This window comes from Corvus cornix, chromosome 1A (assembly GCF_000738735.6).
Source record: "Corvus cornix cornix isolate S_Up_H32 chromosome 1A, ASM73873v5, whole genome shotgun sequence".
NCBI classification, from domain to species: domain Eukaryota; kingdom Metazoa; phylum Chordata; class Aves; order Passeriformes; family Corvidae; genus Corvus; species Corvus cornix.
In genome coordinates, this window is record NC_047057.1 from 5,873,312 (window position 1) to 5,894,020 (window position 20,709).

The 20,709-nt window shown below is 43.9% G+C and overlaps 1 protein-coding gene across 3 annotated transcripts in view; it reads left to right on the plus strand.

The window, feature by feature from the left end:
• Nucleotides 1-20,709, plus strand: part of CAMK1D (calcium/calmodulin dependent protein kinase ID) — a 210,512-nt gene that overhangs the window by 168,882 nt on the left and 20,921 nt on the right. For all 3 annotated transcript variants that reach the window (XM_039570647.1, XM_039570648.1, XM_039570649.1), the window contains exons 5-7: nucleotides 3,313-3,439; nucleotides 10,830-10,905; nucleotides 19,068-19,180. In XM_039570647.1, the coding sequence (XP_039426581.1) occupies nucleotides 3,313-3,439; nucleotides 10,830-10,905; nucleotides 19,068-19,180 (316 nt within the window). The remainder of the gene's footprint in view (nucleotides 1-3,312; nucleotides 3,440-10,829; nucleotides 10,906-19,067; nucleotides 19,181-20,709) is intronic.

The following is a 20,709-nucleotide window of genomic DNA, read 5'->3' on the forward strand; positions in this document are numbered from 1 at the left end:
AACATTAATAGAGTCAGAAGGCAGGAAGAATGGAATTTTTTTTCCTTTTTTACTTCTTAAATACAAGTCTTTATTAAATGTATTCTTAATTTACTTTTATGTAATCTAATATTAAACTACATGTTTGCAATTTTTGACTGCTCTTAGCAAAGTTATAGTGCTGGTAATGTCATCTCACTGTTATGCCTTCAGACAGATGAAAACCCATGGTTTTGAGAGATAGTCTTTATTTGCTTCTTGTCTTCTCCAAAATCAGTGCTGATGTGAATGCTGTGTGGTGTAAAATAATAAATGACAGGCTTATCCCCAAATGCAATGGGGCAAAATAGAGCCTGTTACTGGTATAACCACCAGCACCAGAGTTCTCCAAAGTGCAGCAGTGCCCAAGGTAGGCAGCCATGGCTTTCTTTTGTGACAACCTCAATGCAGTCATTTCCTCCTGCCTATCTTTGACTCCAGATGTGAATCTTTGAGCTGTGTGTGGGCCATTTCCATAGGATTGCAAGCTTTTCCACACCTTACTGCTGCAAGGGATGTGCCTCAGTCCTGTATACCTCCTACAGGAGGGAGCATCCTATGATCTTCAACAGATACGGCAATAACAGAAAGTAGCAAGATTTTTACATATTGGTTTGGCTCATGATTAAGACAAAACCTTAAATCCACTGAAAGAAAATATACACTGATATCCTCAAATAATATACACTGATACCCTCCTTGGTGTTGTGCAGTCCAGTCCAGACAGTGCCAAATAATGGGCTTCCTGTAAGGAGGCACTGGTTAGGCTTCCATCTCCTGCAGTCTCCACACATTGCCCTCCGTTCCTGTTCATTTCCTGTCCTTATGCTGAAGTACATAGAAATATTCTCATATTTATTAGAGTTCCGTAGAATTCCAGTATAGAGACCAGCTTGCTCCCAAATTCAGTTTTTAGGAAATAACTTCAGGCTTCTTTCTGCCACCAACGTTTTCAGAGTGACGTCCAAGACCTCTTAATTCAGATATTCCATTGTACAAGCTCTTAGTATTCTTGTCTTTATAATCCAAAGCAGGTTATACCTCTCACTTTAAAAAAAGAAATCTTATTTTAAAGTTCCTGTAGTAAAATATGGGATCTGGTGATTGGGAAGTAAATTCATGTACAAATTACTGTCACAGTCTATGTAAGGCCATGCTGAATTTAGATCAAAGCAACCTTCTCCGTGGTATTTTGTAGCTCCTTTTCTTTTTCTTTTGTTTGCAGGCTTTTGTCAGTATCATAGCAGTTGTCAAAATGACTCATAAAATACAGAATATGAGGAACACCTGTTGTGAATTTCTGTTAGCAAAAACATACCATGATGAGAAAAACAGGGATAGAATAGTGATCTCAAAATATCAAAATAAGTGTAAGATTCAAAATGAAACTCTGGGAAAGGATCCACTCTACAAAAATACAAACCATGAAACATCCATAACAATTATTTATTGTAATTATGTGTTTATTCAGATACCAAAATAGTACTTGCTGTAGTTGGTAAAAGCAGGTCTGGGCTCCAAGTCTCTAATCTAAGTAATGCAACAGCAGATTAGAAGAGATGGCAGCAGGTGATGTCCAGGGAATTCCAGGATGAACAGGACTGAAAGGCTCAAGCAGCTCCACTTGGTACAGAGCCACCTTGTTAATGCTTTTTGGATTAACCAGCTTGAGGAGACAGAATTCTTTTAAACGAGTTTGAGTGTGGGTTTCTTGGCTTTACTAAATGGAAGTGGGAACCTGAGGTGAGTTAGCAGAAGTCGTTAGGAAATAACTGCTTTTCCCCCTAATTCCAAGTCTACCAACCCCTCAGCAGATCAGAAGGGCATTAGTAAAAATCAGGAGTGACTCCAGCCTAGGGTGGAACATGGCATAAAACTGTAGTCCCTAAAGCAGTGTCAGCACTATAAAGTCAATTAAAGCACTGGACTTGCAAGGTATCATGAGAAAGAAACATAAATGGTACAACTGCATATTTATTTTTAGGAACTGAATCGTTTCCCTTTTTACCACAGCCCAGCTGGCCCACAGCTGTGGCTGTGGCTTGTAGATCCTCTCATGGCCATTGTGTCCGATGTTCACACATGTCCCATGCATAAAGCCATCACTTGATGCTGGGGCTGGGGAGCCAGGAAATGCTTTACCTTCCTGGATGGGGACATCGCCCTCCAGCACTTCTTCATTCCCCCTTTTCCCAGAGCAGCTGGAGGAGGGAAGATGGATGCTGCTGCTGCTGCTGCTGCACGGCAATTTCTCCTCTGCAAGAATCCAAGCTTGGATGTGTCCCAGGGAGCCTGAGGGTGTTGTGTGGCGCAGCTGCTCCTCACCATTTCCTGGAGCGCACAGCAGGCTGCGTGTCAGCATTTGTACCAGCTCTGGGCAAAAGACTCCACCAAGGCTGTTTGGAAACGTTGGGTACCCATCACTTTTGTAGGTGAACACCCCAAGGTCCAGGGCCCCTTGCCACCTGGCTGAGTGCTGCAGGTGTGGAGGCTTTCATGAGCCCAAATGTTAAGCAGGGGAAGAGGTGGGCTCTCACAGCACCCAGCAAGAGCTTTGTTGTGTAGCAGCAGCAGCACATTCAAAACACATGGATGCAGGACTGTCTGGAGCAGATGGAGGTTAGTTGGTCTCTCCAATGCTCCTGACTCTGGCATGAAAAGTTACAGGGCTTTGTGGAGTGATCCTTGTTTTCTCTTGCCATAAACAAGTTACTGTGCTTAGTGCTATAGCATTTTTCCTTCAGCATTTTTTCCTAATCAGCTCTAGCTAAAACATCCTTGCTGCAAGTCTGTTAACTGTAAAGGCATTTCCTCTCTCAAAACAGTTTGTTTCCAGTGGAGAAGATACAAAAATTCCCTAACACCTCCTGTTTTCCTTTTCCTTTTTCCAAATACTGTATAAAATTTTTCATTACACTGCCTGGATTTGCCATATTTACTTGTTTTCAATAGAATCCTTCTGTTTTACTGCTCTGAAGTGATAATATGTAAGACACATCTCACAGTTAAGGGCTGAGCCGTAGGTCTTATTTGAGGTGCCAGAGAACAAGTTCGTTATCCCAGAAAAGGTGCTCAAAGCTCAGGATGTCAATTTCTTCTACTTGTTGCCATACAGGAGTCTGGAGAGGATATCCATGTAGGTTTTAAGGACAACTCTTTAGGCTTAGGGGAACCAAATTATATTCATATATGTATGGTGTGACTAAGGATTGTATTAAATGCAATGCGTGGGTCAACAGGTGGTGTTACTGCACTCACACATTCCAAACTCACTGTGCTTGTTCTCCCTTCTAGCCTGAGAACCTCCTTTACTACAGCCAGGATGAAGAGTCAAAAATCATGATCAGTGACTTCGGGTTGTCGAAGATGGAGGGTAAAGGAGACGTGATGTCCACAGCCTGCGGAACTCCTGGCTATGTCGGTAAGAGCTTTGGTTATATTTTAGTGAAAATGAAACAATACTCATTTTCTGGTGCTGTTACATGGTGCACATGAGATTTTACAGATATTTGTTAGATTTTAGCAGTTGCCTGTGCTCTGCCTTGTGTCCTCTTCCCCTTTGGGGTGCAATCCTACATGCTAGCTCTGGGTTTGTGGGATTCACTTTCATGTTTTCAGTCCTTTTCAGAATGAGTGGTCTCAAAAACACTGCCTGTAGCTACACCAGGAGCACGTGAAGAATAGCCTCAAATCTATTGCTTCTGCAAGCACCTAGGAAATAAAGAAGCTTTACCTAATGGAATGTATTATTTTAATCATAAAGATAGTATTTGCCAGATTCCTCTGATAAAAGTAAAATTAAAGAGTTGCATTTATTTTCAGACATGTTCAGCAATCCTCTGCTACAGCCACATTAAATTACTGACTCAGGTGTCAGAATGCAAAAGCTCTTTAGATCCTCGGACCTTCCTGGACAGTATCAAATTGTTTTCTGTCATTTATTCTTTGCTCTTTTATCCATTTGGTAGTGATTATACAGGGCTACCTATTAGCAGTATGTTTACCAGCAGCCTTTAAAAACAGTTAAAGAAGCTGAAAGTGAGCATGAAATGGCAGGTGGTGATGAGGTCTGTTTGAGCAAACACTGTTTAAAAGGCTCCCTTTGTGCACGAGACATCCAGCAAGCCTGTGCCTCCTGCCATACCAAGATCATCAGCTGAGGTGGGAAAATTAAACTCTCGAGTATCCATGAAATCCATGAAACTGACAGTGTATAGATTTGTCTCAGATCTTTCCAGCAGGAAAGACTGGATGTTTTCCAGCTGTCAGAAGCTCTTTTTACTTTGCAGCTGCCACCTCACCTGTTTTCATAGTTCTGATGATACCATAGTATGGGAACTCAGGTTATGTGATTATGACACAGTGATACAGATCTGTTCCAGGTACTTTTTTCTGGGCATTATCTTCACACTGCACAGACACACTCTATCCCAATAAAATTAGGAAAAGGAACAGATTTCTGTGCTTTCCCATCATGAAGCCATCAGCCCCTCATTGTTTTATTTTAAGACATGGGTCAGGATGCCATCTGAGTAGCAGTCTCGTGTAATCACACCAAACTGGAAATCTTCTTCCAGAGCAGCAGCAGGAATTGAGCTGAGACAGCAATTTTAATAACTTTTGCTGTCAGCTCTTCTGTCCTTAAAAAACATGTTTTATTTTGCTCTGGAATGGGCACTGACTAGAATGAGTCTCAAGACACAGGAAAGCTTAGATGATGTTTGCTGAAGTGCTGATGAAAATGAGGGAGTGACTCTGGTCACTGAGTGATCTCATGCGGCCTCTCAGCATTCCTATTTACATGGGAAAACTTGCTGTTTTGGAGAGGGAGCTCTCAGAGCCTGTGACAGGAGCTGTAGTGCTTTGAGAGATATTTAAGAGCTCTCATTACCCGTGGTCTGGGCTCTGATAGCTGCACAAGTGCCTCCAGGCTTGTTGTTACCTTGCTGAACCAAGGATTTACTCATCCCGGTTCAAGAGGTCACAGCCACTTATTTCTGAAGTGCTGACAGGACTTTTCCCCTTCTTCACAAAGAAAACATCCTTAAGTATTTGTTCTATCTTTTTTCTTTATTACTATTTTTCTGTGCAGAATGCAGCTCCTCTTTAGTTCTGTACTTTTTTTTTAACATAATAGGTTGCTCAGAGAACGTTTTCCAAGCACAGAACATTTTTCTTGCCGGTCACTTTGGCGATGCCCACAAACGGTCCTCCTTGAGTGTTAACACCTGATGATGTGGCTTCTGCATAGGTGGCCTGCAATTTGCCCACATCCAAAAGCTTTCCTGCCTTCCAGTGTCACTCCAACTTGCAGCACCTGCCAACTGCCCTCAAATCAATGGAAGAGTCTTCCTCCTAATGGCACAGCATGAATAAAAGTCCCAGCTGAGCTGGGGTAGACAAATGCCACAGTCCTGACCCATGAGCTGCCCTGTCTGCCACCTCTTTTTGTGTTTTGCTTTTTCTTTCCCACATATTTTACCTAGGGTTAAGTAACACTCAGGGATCCATCACTTAAAATTAATTTCCTGCTTTTCTTCAGAGATACGTAGAACACTCAGTTTTTTAAGATTTTATTAGAATTGATTATTTTTGTCAGTTTAACTGCTTTGCTTTTAAATTCCTGGAGGAGAATTAGGCACATATCACATGTCAAAGGCACCCAGGGCTCTGATAAGTAAGTAGTCATTGGCTACTATTTATACTTCACCTCCAGAAATGGGTCCAGCCAGATCCCGCTATGCGAAGTGCTGGACAAGCTTCTGACTTGGAAGCAAACCTGATTTTAACTCATGTCTGCTGCCCAAGTATTTGCAAGTATGCAAACCCCCCCGCCCCCCGTCATTTCTCATTTCCCTGATCAGGATATACATTCAACTCCTTTTGTTTCAGTTTTTATCTCGGCTTTTCTCATTTTCGTCTACAAAGAACAGTAGTATCCAAGACACTAAATCCTTGTTTATGTGGTTAGGAAATTTATTGAATAAGGAAGGGTGTAATTATAGTTAAATTCCTTAACGAATATCAGTTTTCTTTCTGAAAATCAAAGTATTACTTTTCAAATTAGACTATATCTGTGTGTGACCAGTAGTACGTTAACACTTTAGCTTTTAAAGCTCTGCCTTACAGATTAAATTACCGTCAACAGTTCTGAGTTCTTATTTTTTCAGGAGTTTTGTCAGAGATTTTGGCCCTGTGATGAAAAGCTGATGGTTAAGATAATTTAACACAATTATGTGAGCCGCTCTTGTTAAGAGGCCAATCTAAATGCTTGCTTACTGAAAAGAGGATCTGACAATACAACCTCTTCTAAGAAGGTCTTGCATTTTCTTATCTGCTTGCCACTCTTATCCCCATTTCTCATGGAAAAAGTCTGGGTGATGAGCTGGGACTAGATACCCAACTTTTAGATAGCACCTGAATTGGGAGAGGTGGGGCAGCCTGTATGGCTCATTTCATTGCAAATTAGGTGTGAGGACTGACCCGAAGGGGTCTTACCCCATTGTCTAATGTGGAGAAGAAGTGATGTTTTCAAAACCCTGAGTGATGTGTGTGATTATGGGCAAGATCCCAATAAGCCATTAGTAATTTATAATTTTGAACATCATGGATTTGGGCTGGTCAGATTTTGACCTTATATACTAACTCAATTTTGATGGGGGAGCTGTTCAAACCTGCCTGAAAATGAGCCATCCCTGAGGTGTGTGAAGCTGGGCACCCACAAGGAGAAGACCCCAGTCACTCAGCAAATTCTTCTAAAGAGATTTTGGATGTTTGGGAATTGGATCTCACTGAGTGACTTTCCATGAGAGGTGGTCCCTCAAAAGCTTGGTTACTTCTGCAGATGGAACTCAGACTTTCAAGACACTTGAAAAGTTAGAAAAAAAATGTTGGAAAGCCTGTCTGAGGCAATCTGATCTCCTTTTGCAGAAACACTGAATTATGAGCTGTGTTTGTGGCTTACTAATATCTTAATCCTACTGAGATTTAAAATTCTTGCTCTGAGTCCCAGTCCAGCTTCAAATAAAATTTTCTTATACTTCCCTGTCATACAAATTGGGCTGGATCCTGGTTATGTGGTTGGTCCCTGTACACCCCACCTCACTCTCTGTTTTCGTTTTCTGTATTGCTTATATGAAATTGCTGTATTGCTTATATTTCACAACTTTCATGTCTGCTCTGCCAGAAATCCAGTGGCAGTTTCAGATCTCACAAAGCCATGTGTTCCTCTTAGCCCTGTGCAAGACCACAGCATCTAAGTAAGCAATAGATTTCCATGTTGAATTTTGACCTATTTGGTATCCTTTGAGTCAAAGGTTAGAAAATATTCAATAAGCCTTCGGAATATCCTTATTAACAATAAGATTAGGCAGTATCATGAGCAATCAAGTAAAAATAAAGCATGGGAGTCACTCTGAACAGGGTTTGCTCAGGCAGAAGCACATGACAGGGCAATTTCTCAGCTCTGTTGCCATATCCTGACACAGAGTTGTGTTACCCTCTGTAAAACATAAACTGCATTTTGACCAATGGTAGATATCTAAATCTGACTCAGCAACATGAAATAAGAACAGCAGGAGCACAAGAAGCCAGCAATACTGCACTGAAACCCTGCTCTCCTTCGGAAACAGCCTCAAACTTCAAAGTCTTGGCCAACCAGAAGGAGATGAACACTGGAGGAATATGTGAAAAAATGGGAAGAAGTGGTTTTCACCCCTGGAGTCAGTGGAAGAAGGACTCTGGTCTTGTGGTGAAGACTTGCACTGTGAGGAGGGTACTTTGTAGGTTTTCACTTCAGGAGAGGGGCTGGGTTGGCCCATTGTGTGCAGTACAGGCTGTTATGAGGAGCGGACACCCTCATGACTTGTACAGTGTGATCAACAGGCTTAAAGTATCAGAGCAATCCCCATCACCTGAGCTCTTTGCAAGAACATGGATTGCAGTTTTTGGCATCCAGCAGCTGCATTTTTAGGGAGCTTACTAGCATAGCTGTGCTCTCTGAGGGCAGTGGCATGGTGTTCTGAAAGGGTTCCAAAGGTTCTGGTCTGTACCTTTTCTTAAACCCTCCATTTGAAATAAGCCTTTGTATTTTTTCTCTTAGTAAAAGCAAAACATAACCAAAAAAAAGCTAACTGTAAGACACCAGGATCACCTGGCCTGGGAAGCACATCTTCATGTACCTGCAGGTGGAAGGAGGCTCTAAGTTTGTTACCCCACCTCATACCCAGCACTGTAGCAATGCAGATCCAGCCTGAAACACCTTCCTGGATGTGAACGAAGGGTCCAGGTTTGCTCCATTGATTTCTCTGTCTGGATGACCATTGTATATGATTTGAGCCCAGAGTGATTCCCTGGGGGTGTGTGACAGTGGAAGCCTTTGCTCAGCTGACGTCTCCCCAGTGCCAGAAATGGGAGATTTGGCTTTCCCCTTCTCTTTTCTGCTGTTTTGTCTCCCCAGCTGTCTGTGTTGATTCTTTAATGCTGTTAGCTCCTGGATTTTTTTCGTTGTGTCTCCTGCTTTTGCCTCTTGGCACTGATTTGCCGCCATTCCTGAGAGCACCTCTGACTTTTTTTCAGCTCATTAAATATTTCCATCTTTTCCGTATATCAGAGGCAGATGATGCTGAGCTATGTCCTCCTATTCCTGCTGCATGTCTGCTCATTGGAAAAAAAATCAAAAGCGGCCATTTGGCCTTAAAAGAAGTATTTAAAGCTCCTGTCTTTCTTCATTAATGTTTACCAAAGGAGAGGTAATAGCCTCACATTTGCTTTGGGCTTGATCCTATATTGGTCTTACCTATTTCAGAGCTGCCATCTACAGAAACAGCTGTCAGTGTTTTTCACTCATTTAAAACAGAAAGAAATGCCCCAGCACAGCTTTGATGTTTTAAGAGGGAAAATCTTTATATAGTTCACATCCCCTCATCTCAGAATTGTTTTCTCTTATGGTAATGTGGCATATCTGTATAATGTCAGGAGCTCACTTGTGCTCAGCAGCTATTTGCATAATATTTTCTTTGGGAGCTATGAGAGGTATAATGTTTACTAGTCTTGTAAAGTATGTAAACAGGCACAGACAGTCAAAGGTAGAAGAGAATGTGAATAAAATATTGGGAATTTGGAAGGACTTGAGAGTTGGAAGACATCTGAGCACATAAAGACAGGAGAATATTAAGTCCCTCCTTCCTCATATTTTGTCCCAAAATTCAGTTACAAGGGATGGGACAAAATAGGAAACTGTCTCATTTCTTATGCAGTGGTCCCAATTTCCAGTTCACATGCAGTGGTCCCAGTTTGCTGAATGACTTGAAAATTGGGGTAGTATTTAACCTGTGCTGCAGATTGGGGCTTATCCCAGTCTTCAAGAGTCTTCCTAATCTGGCTGCCAGCTATAATCTTACCCACATTCCCCTGTATTTTCTTCATTTTTGCAACATGTCCCTAGTGAAATTTGACCCTTTCCATCACTGCTGTGCATGTGGAAATGCAACCTGGATGCCCTCACCTTCCTTCAGTCCTCTCTATGAGCCTTCATGTCAAAGCACCGGAAAGTCTTCTCTGATTCTCATTATTTCTTCTTGTTCCATACCTTGCTGGCAGTTTTCACCTTGGTTTTGTTGGCTTGTCTGGCTTAAGAAGATAATTCTTAGAAAAGACCAGGACACCAGAGCATAAGTGTGGGGCTCAAGTTTTAAAACATCTTTGTACTTCAAAATTTTTTTTTTTTCTGTTCTTCAGCTAACTAACTGCTTTGGTGTTGGTGAGACTCCTAGCAGAGGAAGGTGTGACTCCCAAGAAACATTTTTGTTGGGACTTGCTGCTTCATGACTTTTTTCCAGCCCTTGAACTCTAAATTACTCAAAGGAAATACTGTGCTTTTTAAAACCCAGCGTGGCAAGTCTGCTTTAGGAATGCCACAATCAGTGATTTCTTGCATTATTGTGGACATTTTGCTTTGAAAAAGGCAAAAGCTTCTTTACATGAAAAAGATTAGGGTCTCAGGGTTTTAAAATTTAGGTGTAAGCATTTGCCCTGCAAGGTGCCAACAGGGAAAACATATACTCCAGGATTCCAAACAAAAAATACACCTTTTTAAGTCTCAGTAGTGTAAGACACTAAAGCAGATCCATGAAGAGTTTCAATAAATGCCCAGGCTCTTGCTTCTAGCAAAATTCTGACTATGGTGGCTGAAAACTATAGAGGCAGGAGGCTTAGTTCCTTTGTTCATGTCCAATTCTTGTTGCTTTTCATTTCTCCCTCTGAAGGTGTCTGTGTTCCCAGAGGCAGAAGGACTAATGACTCCCTCTGACTCCGACATCCAGCAGGCTTTGGGAGGCAGCTGCTGGAAGAAATGGTGAATGCTCTCCTTCCTTTCCTGCAGATGTAGCTTATCTCCTCCCTGACTCGCTGCCCTTTCTGAGCTGCCTCTGGAACTCCCTGGTCTGGCAGCACGACGCGGCGGAGCCACAATGCTGTCAGGGAGAATGTGCATCTCTGCACCCGTGCAGAGCTTGGCCTCATTTTCCTCCTAAAGAGGGAGGTGATGGCCCTCTGCCTCTCATGCATTTTTCTGTGCTTTGTTTTGTTTTCTGTGCCTGGAGACAAAAAAATGGTGAATTTTCTCCACTTTAGGAGTCATCCTTTTTTGTGAGAATATGACCTTCAGAAAACCCGGACATTTGCAAATGCAAGGGCTGTATGTGGAGAGCAAAACAAGGTCTTGGGGTGCTTCAAGTTTCAGGGTCCTGCCTTTTGACCATATTCAAATGTCTTGTTTTATAACATGTGCTTGTTTGGCTTTTTATTTTCAGCTCCTGAAGTGTTGGCCCAGAAGCCCTACAGCAAAGCCGTGGACTGCTGGTCCATCGGGGTCATTGCCTACATCCTGTGAGTACCTCTTGAGTTTCCAGTGCTGGCACCTTTGGGACCTGCAGCTTGCTCTCCCACCATGAAGTTACCTGCTTTGCCTGTGGCAAAATAGCTAATTCCTGCCACTTGTGACATGGGGTAACCCTGGACACCTCCCAGTTGCAAAAAGGCTGAAATTTGAGCAAAAGTGGTAGGAAATGAACCAGTACCATTCAGCTGCCAAAATCCTTGCTCCCACCAGAGCTCTACTGTGTGCATTAGTGTGGGCTTGTCCAGGCTGTGCCATTATTGAAGTTACTGTGTCCCCTGTTCAGATTGGTTTTGAGGAGAAACAAATCTGGCTGTGTTCACAGAGCTGCCACAGAAACAAATGTCTTTTCCTAACAGCATTACCAGTGCTTTATTATTTTTTACTTTTCCCTTTTACACAACTGTCACAGTTAGACTGAAGGAAAAAGCAGCTCCAATGAGGCACAGCATTAAAGCATTCCTACTTTGTTCCCTTTTTCCTTATGCAGACATTTCATGGCTTGTCAACATGAATAACTTTTTGATGGTGTGGTAGAACTGTTTTTGCCAGGACATACCTCATTGCTGTGCTATCCACTCTGTGCAATGTTCATTCTTTGTATTTGCATTACATTTGCATAAGTTACATGCTACCCAAAAGAAGGAGGTTTTATATACAATAGTATAGGAAGGCTTTATTTATTGCATGTGTGTTTATTTATTTAAACCAAAATCCTGCCTGAAAACATTAGTTTTATGACTGACTTTCTAATCTACATGAATATTTGAAAACTTGTTGAGTACAAAACTTACATGGGAATGGATTTCTTTCAGAGCAGCCATCAATAGCAGGATGCAAAAAGCTTTTGCTAAACAAAGCAAAAATCAACAGTGCTGATTCTGACTTTGTTTCAAAGCCCAGCGGGACCTACTACAGCAGTGAGGAAGAGGACAGACGTGCCAAAGTACCTCAGAGGCTGCTTCAGAAATCATTCCCTAGTGCTCTTTTAGATGAGGAGGATGTATGCTGACTCAAAGTTACCATTTTTCACAGGCAAACCTGATCATGGAAGTCCTAGGGGTTGGGATTTTTGACATTGTCATTCTTTGCCAGCCATGGCAGGACACAGCTGGAGTCTTTTCTGATGCTCTTTTAGCACTTTGCTGACTACCAGCTTCAGAGAGTGGGAGAAGGAGGATGCAGGTGGGAGCTAGCACTACTCTGCCTTATCTCCAGGCTCAGCTCCTGCCTGGGTTCAGTTTATTGCCAAATATACACCGTGAAAATGTGTGTCCATCTGGCAGCCCAAGGGAGGGCTGTGAACTGTTGCATCTGGCTTTCTGAAGAGAAACCTGGCTCTGCTTTCCTCCAGGTTGTCAGTCCCATGTGTCAGTGGCTCATGCACCAAAGGCCTTTTGTGCTGGCAGACCTGATTATTTCACTTGTTGCTTTCACGGGTCTTGCTAAGGAATAGGGGTGAGGCAGTGCTAAGCAATGTGTCCTCCACACCCAGTTTATGAACACTTCTTCAACAGGTGGAAGATTTTAATCTCCTCTGTAATCCTTTCTCCTTCCTAAGCAAGGCTGCTCTTTCTGCAAGGTTCAGCTCCGTTTCCTTCTCTGTTTTCCAAATCAGCGTGTGATCAGCTTGTCGAGCAAGGCATGCACACTCCTCAAATTTAAATTCCCTATTTGCTATACAGGGAATTCCCAACCCAGAAGGCTTAAATCATCTCAGTAAGAATGAGCCTCTATGAATCCCTGTTTGCAGGACAAGGAAACCTTTTCAGGGTTTCTGTGCTTCAGGTAATAAGGTCTTGATTTGTATTTTGTACAGCCCAAATGAACAGCAATAACCATTGCTGTAGAAGGAGCCTGTTAATGTCTTTGCCAGACTGTTACAGCTTGGGTGGGATTGGGTCTGAGACCAAACCACCTCTTTCAATGTGTAAGCCACATCCTTCAGCTCGTGTAGCAGTCAGCAGCACTCCAGGGCTCCCTTTGCTTAGCCCCCCACAGCCCCTGGCATCAGGGGCCCTGTGCACTTCAGCTTCTCCAGGTGCATTGGGCACCTCAACCCAGCCTGGGTGGATGCAAGCAGCCATTTCACCAGGATGTGCTGTTCAGTTGCCTAAACTTGCATGTTCATTGCCATGCTGGGGGGTCCTGGGCAGCCACATGGATCTGGCAGATGTAACACATTGCAGAGACATTCCTTCTGGAGAGGCAGATGGATCCAAGCTGGAGACCATGGACCATGTCAAATTGCACCAGATGCCCATGCTGAGGTGGCTGGATCCCACCCTGCTGCCTGCTCAGAGCCCTACTTTCACAGTGTGGATTCATGTGCTGTGTGGTACATTTACATCACTCTCCATCCTCCCTTGACTCCATCTCTGCTGAGTGCAATGTGATCTTAGAAACCCAGCCCACATCTCACGTGTCGTAGTCTTGGTCTGGATCTCATCCTTGCTTCCAGGAATAGCCAGGAGTTGCAGATGTGGTCTCTTAAGAAAGTGGATGTCTGGGATACAGTAAAAAGAGAGAGGAGGAGGGTGCTTCCCTAAGCTGGAAGGAATTAGCCCTGCTGGCGTGTCTGATACCACCAGTGATGGGTACAGGTTTGACACGTAGGTTTGTGGTCTCAGCAGTGCCACACCACCAAAGGCAGCAGTGCCAGTGGTCTCCCAGTGTGACATGGCACTGAGATGCCTCAAGAACCAGCAGCACAATCACCCTGGTGCAATGCTGGGAGTTAATCCTGCCCTGAGCAGGAGTTATTTGTTCCAATATGCCACTGCACCCATCTGGATATGCCATTTCCAGCTCCACAATCAGCAGAGTTGGAGCTCCTTGCACGTGCCTAAACCAGTTGGAGATGCATTTTTACATAAAGCAATCCAAGCAAAACGTCCAGCCTCACCTCATCACCTCTCCCACAGATCCTCACTGCCACTCTGGACAGACTGTTGTCATTTAAGAAGATGGAAACTCAGGGGAAACCAACACAGAAGCCAGGCATAAATCAAAGATGCTTTGAGCTAATATTACTGCAAGTGGTTTGAGTGCCTCCAGACACAAGCTCAGTCTCACTTGAGAGCCCTCACTTTATGACACTGGAAGAACAAACTGTTTCTGTGGCACTGATGCTGTAGAGAAGTATTTGTTTCCGTGATATGCAAGGATGTCTTGGGAAAGAATACTTTTGTTTCAGTGCCAGCCTCTAAGTCTCCTCGTTAATGACAGCCAGATTGCAGAGGCCGCACCAGTGGAGTTTTTATCAAAACCTGTTTTGCATGAGAAGTCATTATTCACAAAAATTAATTTTAGAGCCTGAAATTTCCTGTTATTCCAGTTGCAGTATTTCTCAATTTGAAACAGCCTCACTGTTGAGCTCGGCTTTCCACTTATCACAAGGTAGTTTTGATAATGTGTCCAGCTTAAAAATATAAAGTGTAAGAAGAGCAAGAGACTTCACTGGATTCCCAGCAGCTGGATTTTGTACCTTTCTGGGTCACATAAGGGGTGACAAAAGCTTGGGGAACTAAAATACTGATCACATGCATACTTTATATAGTGAAGATTCAGTTAATTTATGCAAGCAACAGAAAATTGTGTTTCAAAGCTGGAAAAGAACCTGGAGGCACAGAATGCTCTGCCTCATCCCCTGGTTATTCATAGTCTTCTGCAAGAGGTCAAACACAATTTGCTTTGAATTTTCTTCTGATTCTCTTCACTATTAGGACAAAAAAGTTACTGGTTTGTTATTGTTTATAAACAGTTACAGATCTGGAGATAAATCTTGGATCATACTTTCACACTTTGCTGCTGAGCTGCTTTTGATTTTCAAGTGGATGTGCATGAATCATCAGTGATGTTTGTATGGAAGGATTAACCAGGGACAGTGCAAAGTATATTCTGCCAAAAGAAGTTTCCACCATCACCCTAGGAGTCATCCATTGGGGAAAAGTGGTCAGTCATCTTGCCTGCTTGGCATCACACAAAAGTCTAAGCAAGAAAGTGAGGAATAACTTACTTGTTCAGCACTGAAAGAAGAAACAGTGCTGGCAGAGGACACAAGCACGTTGGATTATTCAGGAAAACTCAGCTAACATTGGGAAGACAGCCCCAAATGATTGTTCCTCATTGCTTGCTTCTTAATTTGTCTTTGGTTCCCTGTGCTGATATGTCCTTGTCCACAGCTTTGTGGGGGCACTGGTGTCAGCCAGTATGAGGGATTGTTCCCAGAATATACAAAAGAAATACATTTGTTTATCCCTATGAATTGCACTTGGATGACTTCCCACGCCATACATCTCAGGTCTTTGAGCACTTACTGAATTCTTTGTTCTAATCTAACCATAAAGTTGTTTGTAAAAGTAACCCTTGGGCCTCTTGTGTTACAGGCTGGACACTGACCATGTGAATGAGTTATTTAGCCTTTAGTATCACCCCCAATACGTAATGGGAGCTTGCAGGGGTTTGCTTTCTCTGCCTGGTGAGGACAAGATGTTTCTGCTCTTCCTCTTTTGCTCTCAGGATGACTTTTAGAAATGACTTCTGGCAATATCTTTCTGTTGTACATCCACCTGTGTTTTTCTTATCTGCATCCCATTATTTTTAAGGCAAGACTGGGAATAGGAGTTTAGGGGAAAATCTGTTGCTTATATGATAAGGTTGCTAAATAATTCTGAAAACCTTTTATTTGGTGAAACTGCAAGAAAATGATGACAACTAATAGCTGCCTGAAACTCCCCCAGGACAGTGCAGGATTTTTTCACATCAAATAGAGAGGGGTTATTTTTGCATTTCTGCATATCTAAAGAAAAGCAGCAGAACCTCTGATAGTGAGGTCATTTTTTTCACACAGAAATGTCCCAGCAGATGGAAATGAAGTCGGTGGGATTTTGATTCTGTAAGAATTAACCAAAAACTCATTATGGACTTTGGAAAGTGGCCCAGTTGCTGGCAGTCCAGCAAGATTTCCTCCAGACATAAATTGCAAGATAGGCTGATTTGCTGGGGCTTTCCCATCCCTTCTGTAAAGCCAATAATGTTAAACCTTAAGTAACATTAAAACTTCTGTGTGTTCCTAAGCTCTGTTTTTAAGGAAAAGGACAGCAAGGCTGCCTGTATTTTGGCTCTCAACCCATCCCTGTGCCAGGGTGCCCCAGTGTTCCAGTCCCACATACCACCTCTTCTGACCTACAGGGCTTGCTCCCTTCTCACTTAACTTTTGATGTAGGTTGTCACTGATTTGCCTCCCAGAGGAACATCCTTTGATTGCTGTGTGCAGGAGGTTCATCCCATCCCTGACCAAGCCAGGATCAGCCTTTGCTCTGCACTCAGCTGGCTCTCACGCAAGGGGCTGGTTTGGGGGGATCTCCCTTCCCATGACCTGTAGTACCAACTAATGCTTCTCAACCTCTTCCTAGCAAGGGAAAAGCTGTGCCAAAAGAGGCTGTTTTCTGCCCTGTGTCCAGCTTCCAGCAGTTCTGGTGCCTTCCAACATGACCCTGTCTCTTCTTGTGCATCACCATGGGCTGCAGTGACCTCCTGGACACACAGACTGATTTCCCAGATGTGTAGATATTCAAGCTATGCAGAGGAGCTGGATTGAAAGGCTCTGGAGAGGCTGGGGCTCTTGCTGGGACTCATGTCTCTCTGCTCCCCCCTTTCAGGGTTGTTGCCCTCCAGCTCTGTTCTGCTTTGCAGTTTGCTCCTACCTTTTGTTGCCACAAGTGTGTATAAATCACAGCAGTCCTAACTTGTGCTCTTGTACCTTTGCCAAGGTAATTAGTACATTAGTACAATTAGCACATTTGAAGGGAGCTATTTCTCTCTCCAGAGCAGCCTGCCAGTGCCTCAGCATGCACAGTGCTGTCTGCTCACCTTAAAATGCTTTGGGGTTGTTTAAGGAAAGTGCTGAGGAAGGCAAGAAATTAATGAAGGGCTGTCAGGCTTCTTACATGGAGCCCCCTGAGTCTCCCAGGGAAGAGGGGACAGAGCAATGGCTTCAAGTGGTTTTTCTTCTTTCCTTTTTTCTTTTTTCTTTTTTTTTTTTTCTTTAACTCCAACCTGGGCATCTCTACCCCAGTGCTCATCCTACCAGTTACAGTGCTGGTGCTGTCAGCTCCATCATTTCCCCTCAGTAAAGCACCCAAAATCTTGAGGATTGTGACGAAAGAGGAGGAAGGTGAAAATCAGTTAATGTGCATCCCACTCCAAGACTGTGAGGTGTGAGCACTGATAATTATCACACTAAAACAAGTAATTTGTAAGCTCATCACAGATACCTGTAGGGCTGGACCCTGACTGTGGATCCAGTTTCTTCATTAAGCTACCAGATGTTTTTCCTTCGTTATCCATGTACATTGTGCCTTTTTGGCATTTGCTTGAATTCAGCATTTTTAAGGACCCTTCTCACAGACCACCTGCACCACGGGGTTTCACACAGGAGTACCCAGCCCCCCACACAAGCACATGCCCATTAAGGAGGTGCACAGTCCTGCTCTGGACGTACATGCTTGCCTGGCATGAGTTTATCTTACTGCTTTTGACAATGGCAGTCATCCAGTGGGACACAAATGAGGACTGGCTCATCTGCTCTCCGAGATAGAGAGAGACTTCTGGTTCAGCTGAACCACAGCGGGTTCATTATCAAGCTGCAAATTTCAGTAGAGTTCTCCCAGGTCAGTATGGATGTGACGCAGATCAACATCTCACTCGGTATTTAAATTATTTATCAAGCACACTGGCTCTTCAGAGCTAACAAAACATTGCTCCTTTCACCCTCAAGTGCCGAGTTGGTTCGAGTAACCTCCAGGGCAGCCAGCTGGCTTTGGGTTATAAATAACTCAAGTATTTAATTTCTTGCAGTTTCCCCGCCTTGCTCTGTTGTTGCTTCTGAGCTGGATCTTCAGTCTGTTTGTAATGGCTGGCTCTCTCCAGTTAAATGCTTTATTGAGGTTGATTGACTCAGAGTTAAAAAACTGTAGGAAAAAGATGATTTCAATACCAGCAAAGTATGTGAAAGAATGATTTAGACCAGCGATAAGAGAAAAAAAAGTATCATCTTTATACAGACCGCAGAGGCAGGAGAGTCTGTTCAACTGTGAGCAGGATGGGTTTGCTAAAACCTTGGGCCAGCCTCAGAGATAAATCTGGCACTTTGCAAAGCTGGTATTAAAATCTGAAGAAGGGGTGTCTCTGCTGGCATGTCTGCGCAGAGTGGGACAGACTTCTCCCTGCAGCACCAGCTGGGTGTGAGGGATCTCTGACACACGAGTTTTGTCACTGCATTTGCTTAATGCAGTGCTGGATGTGCTTTTCCCAAGTCCAGCCCTGCCTCAGCATCGTGGCTGTCCTGTTCTCTGCAGCACTGGGAGGGTGCACCCTGAATGTATTAGCTCAAACTAGGCAAATAATGTTCAATGTCCTGCTTGTCCTGAGGCCAGGTTTTCTGAGAAGCCTGATTATAAACACTGAAAACCAGGACAGGACTGTTATTAGCCTCAGGCAAAGCAGGCAATTGGATGGGGTCAGCGAAATCCCTTGCAGGAGTGAGAAAGGGAGAGGCTCTCCCTGTGTCTGCAGCAGCAACTGGCCCATGTGCAGCCCTTGCAGGCCCTGCTGCAGAGGAGAACGGGCTCCCAGGCGTCCTCCTCACTGTGTCTGGGGACACAGAGCCCAGCAGAACCTGCAGATGCATTATGCCCTCTGCCTGAAAGCTCTGCGGGGCTCCTTGTCCTGCATTGCACCAGGTCTTCTGGATATGCTGAGGGATGAGAGGGACTGATGTTCTGTGACCCTGAAATCTCCTCAACACGTCTAAAGGAGAGGATGGAAGGGGTTATGTCTGTGTGATAAAACTGTTCCTCTGGTTAAACACCCAAGAGCATGCAGAGGGAGTCCAGGATATCTGCATGGGTCAGTATGGGGTCAACAGCACCAGGTTTCCAGGCAGAATTCCTCTCTGTCCAGGACAGTGCCAGTCTTGTGAGTTTACATGTCCCTGAACAAACTTCTCTCATGGTAGCACTTGCCTGCTTGAAAACTTACTGGGGCAAGTCTTAAGCAAGAGTTTCTCCTTCTTCTCCCTCCCTCCTTCTCACCTTCTGGACAGAAATGGGTCCAGTGGCCACCTCTCTCTTTTCTTGTCCTCCATTAGGCTCTGTGGATACCCCCCTTTCTATGATGAAAACGACTCCAAACTCTTTGAGCAGATCCTTAAGGCAGAGTATGAGTTTGACTCTCCGTACTGGGATGACATCTCCGAGTCTGGTAAGTAGCTACTGCTGTTTAAATTGCAACAACCAGGCATGCATGTGTGCCTATTGCATACTTCCCCCCTGGGCATGAAAATGCACCCTCCATCATGTTCAGAGCTCATTTTAACTGAAAAACAGTGGGAATGTGCATTTCTTTTGGCTCAAATAGTCTTGGGAGTTTGTTTCTGCAGGAGACAAATTAAATACTGTTTTGCCCGGCCACACACAAAGCACTAAAACATAGCTCAAACAGAAGATAAAGATGGCAGAAGGCGGACCCAAGAAGAAAAAGCAGCTTAATTTCTTCATTGTATCCAAATGAAAAGCAGATTGTTAATGTGTCATTAATAATAAGGTGGCAAACGAGTTTGGCTCTGTTGCTGACACTGCACTGCAGCTCCAAAGCAAGTCCTCAGTGTGTGCAGCAAAGAACCAAGAAATTAATGGCTTTCAAATGAGGCAGGTGAGCAGATACAGAAACTGGGAGGACTGTCCATGTGGGTGGATGTTCCCCACCCAGTGCAAGAGACATTTAACCCATAGTACCCACCTGTCCCTGCTCCTGTCAGCCTGGCAGAGGGGCAGATACACCAAGGTGTTACAGGCAGATGTGCCGAAGGGCTTCTGGCTCCAGCGTGGGTCCATGTCAAGGGGTGACAGCAGGGGACATTCAGCCTTGCACATGCCTGTGTCCCTGAGACACTGTGTGGTCTCCAAGAGGTCACCCAAGCTCAGTGTCCTTCCTCTGTCCAACCCACGGAAACATCTGCTACTTCATGCAGGAGAAGAAATGAGTTCTAGGAATATTCCATCATGTAAAAATATCCATATAAATACAGTTTTCTAATTTATTAGTGCTACTGATTGAGGCAGGGGAGATAAAAAATGAGTGTTTTTATTATAAAGATGATTATATATGCTCTTATCTCCACACAGAGCATCATTTTACGCTGCTTACATGTGCAGTCCAGGTACCGTTGTGATGGATTGCTCACAAATATATGTGATGAGAAGTTTTTTTAAACTAATAAGGATTTTCAGAGAAAATATGAAAGTCTGCTGGCAGACTCTTATGCCTCATGGGGGAAAGTCCATCACCTAAATCAGCACAAAGATTTTCCTGCCATATTTGGCTTTGCTGTGGCTCCTTCAGCTACGCTGTCCTGAAGCTGCTGGATGCACGCCATGCTGCAATCTCCCTTCCTTCCATTATAGTGCCGATTAAAAACACACTGCCTCCTGCTCCAGGGAGTCCATTTTCCTTGCTAAATTCCTCTTAAATAGGCAACATGTCCTCACAGCTGTCCATGTGTGTGACTGCTTGGAATGAGCAACGTGAAGCTCCTCTTACTGTGGCGTCTGACATCCTCCCTCTCCTCTCAGCTGACCAGCACCTCCAGTGGATGTGGCCACGATCTGACCACTAAGATGATGCAGCACATGACTGACCAGGGACCCAGGAGCTGGTGGGGTTATCCTCTGCTGACTCTGCATTATCCATACCACTCCTAAATGCCTGCAGGAGTAGATGCCTTCAGCTTT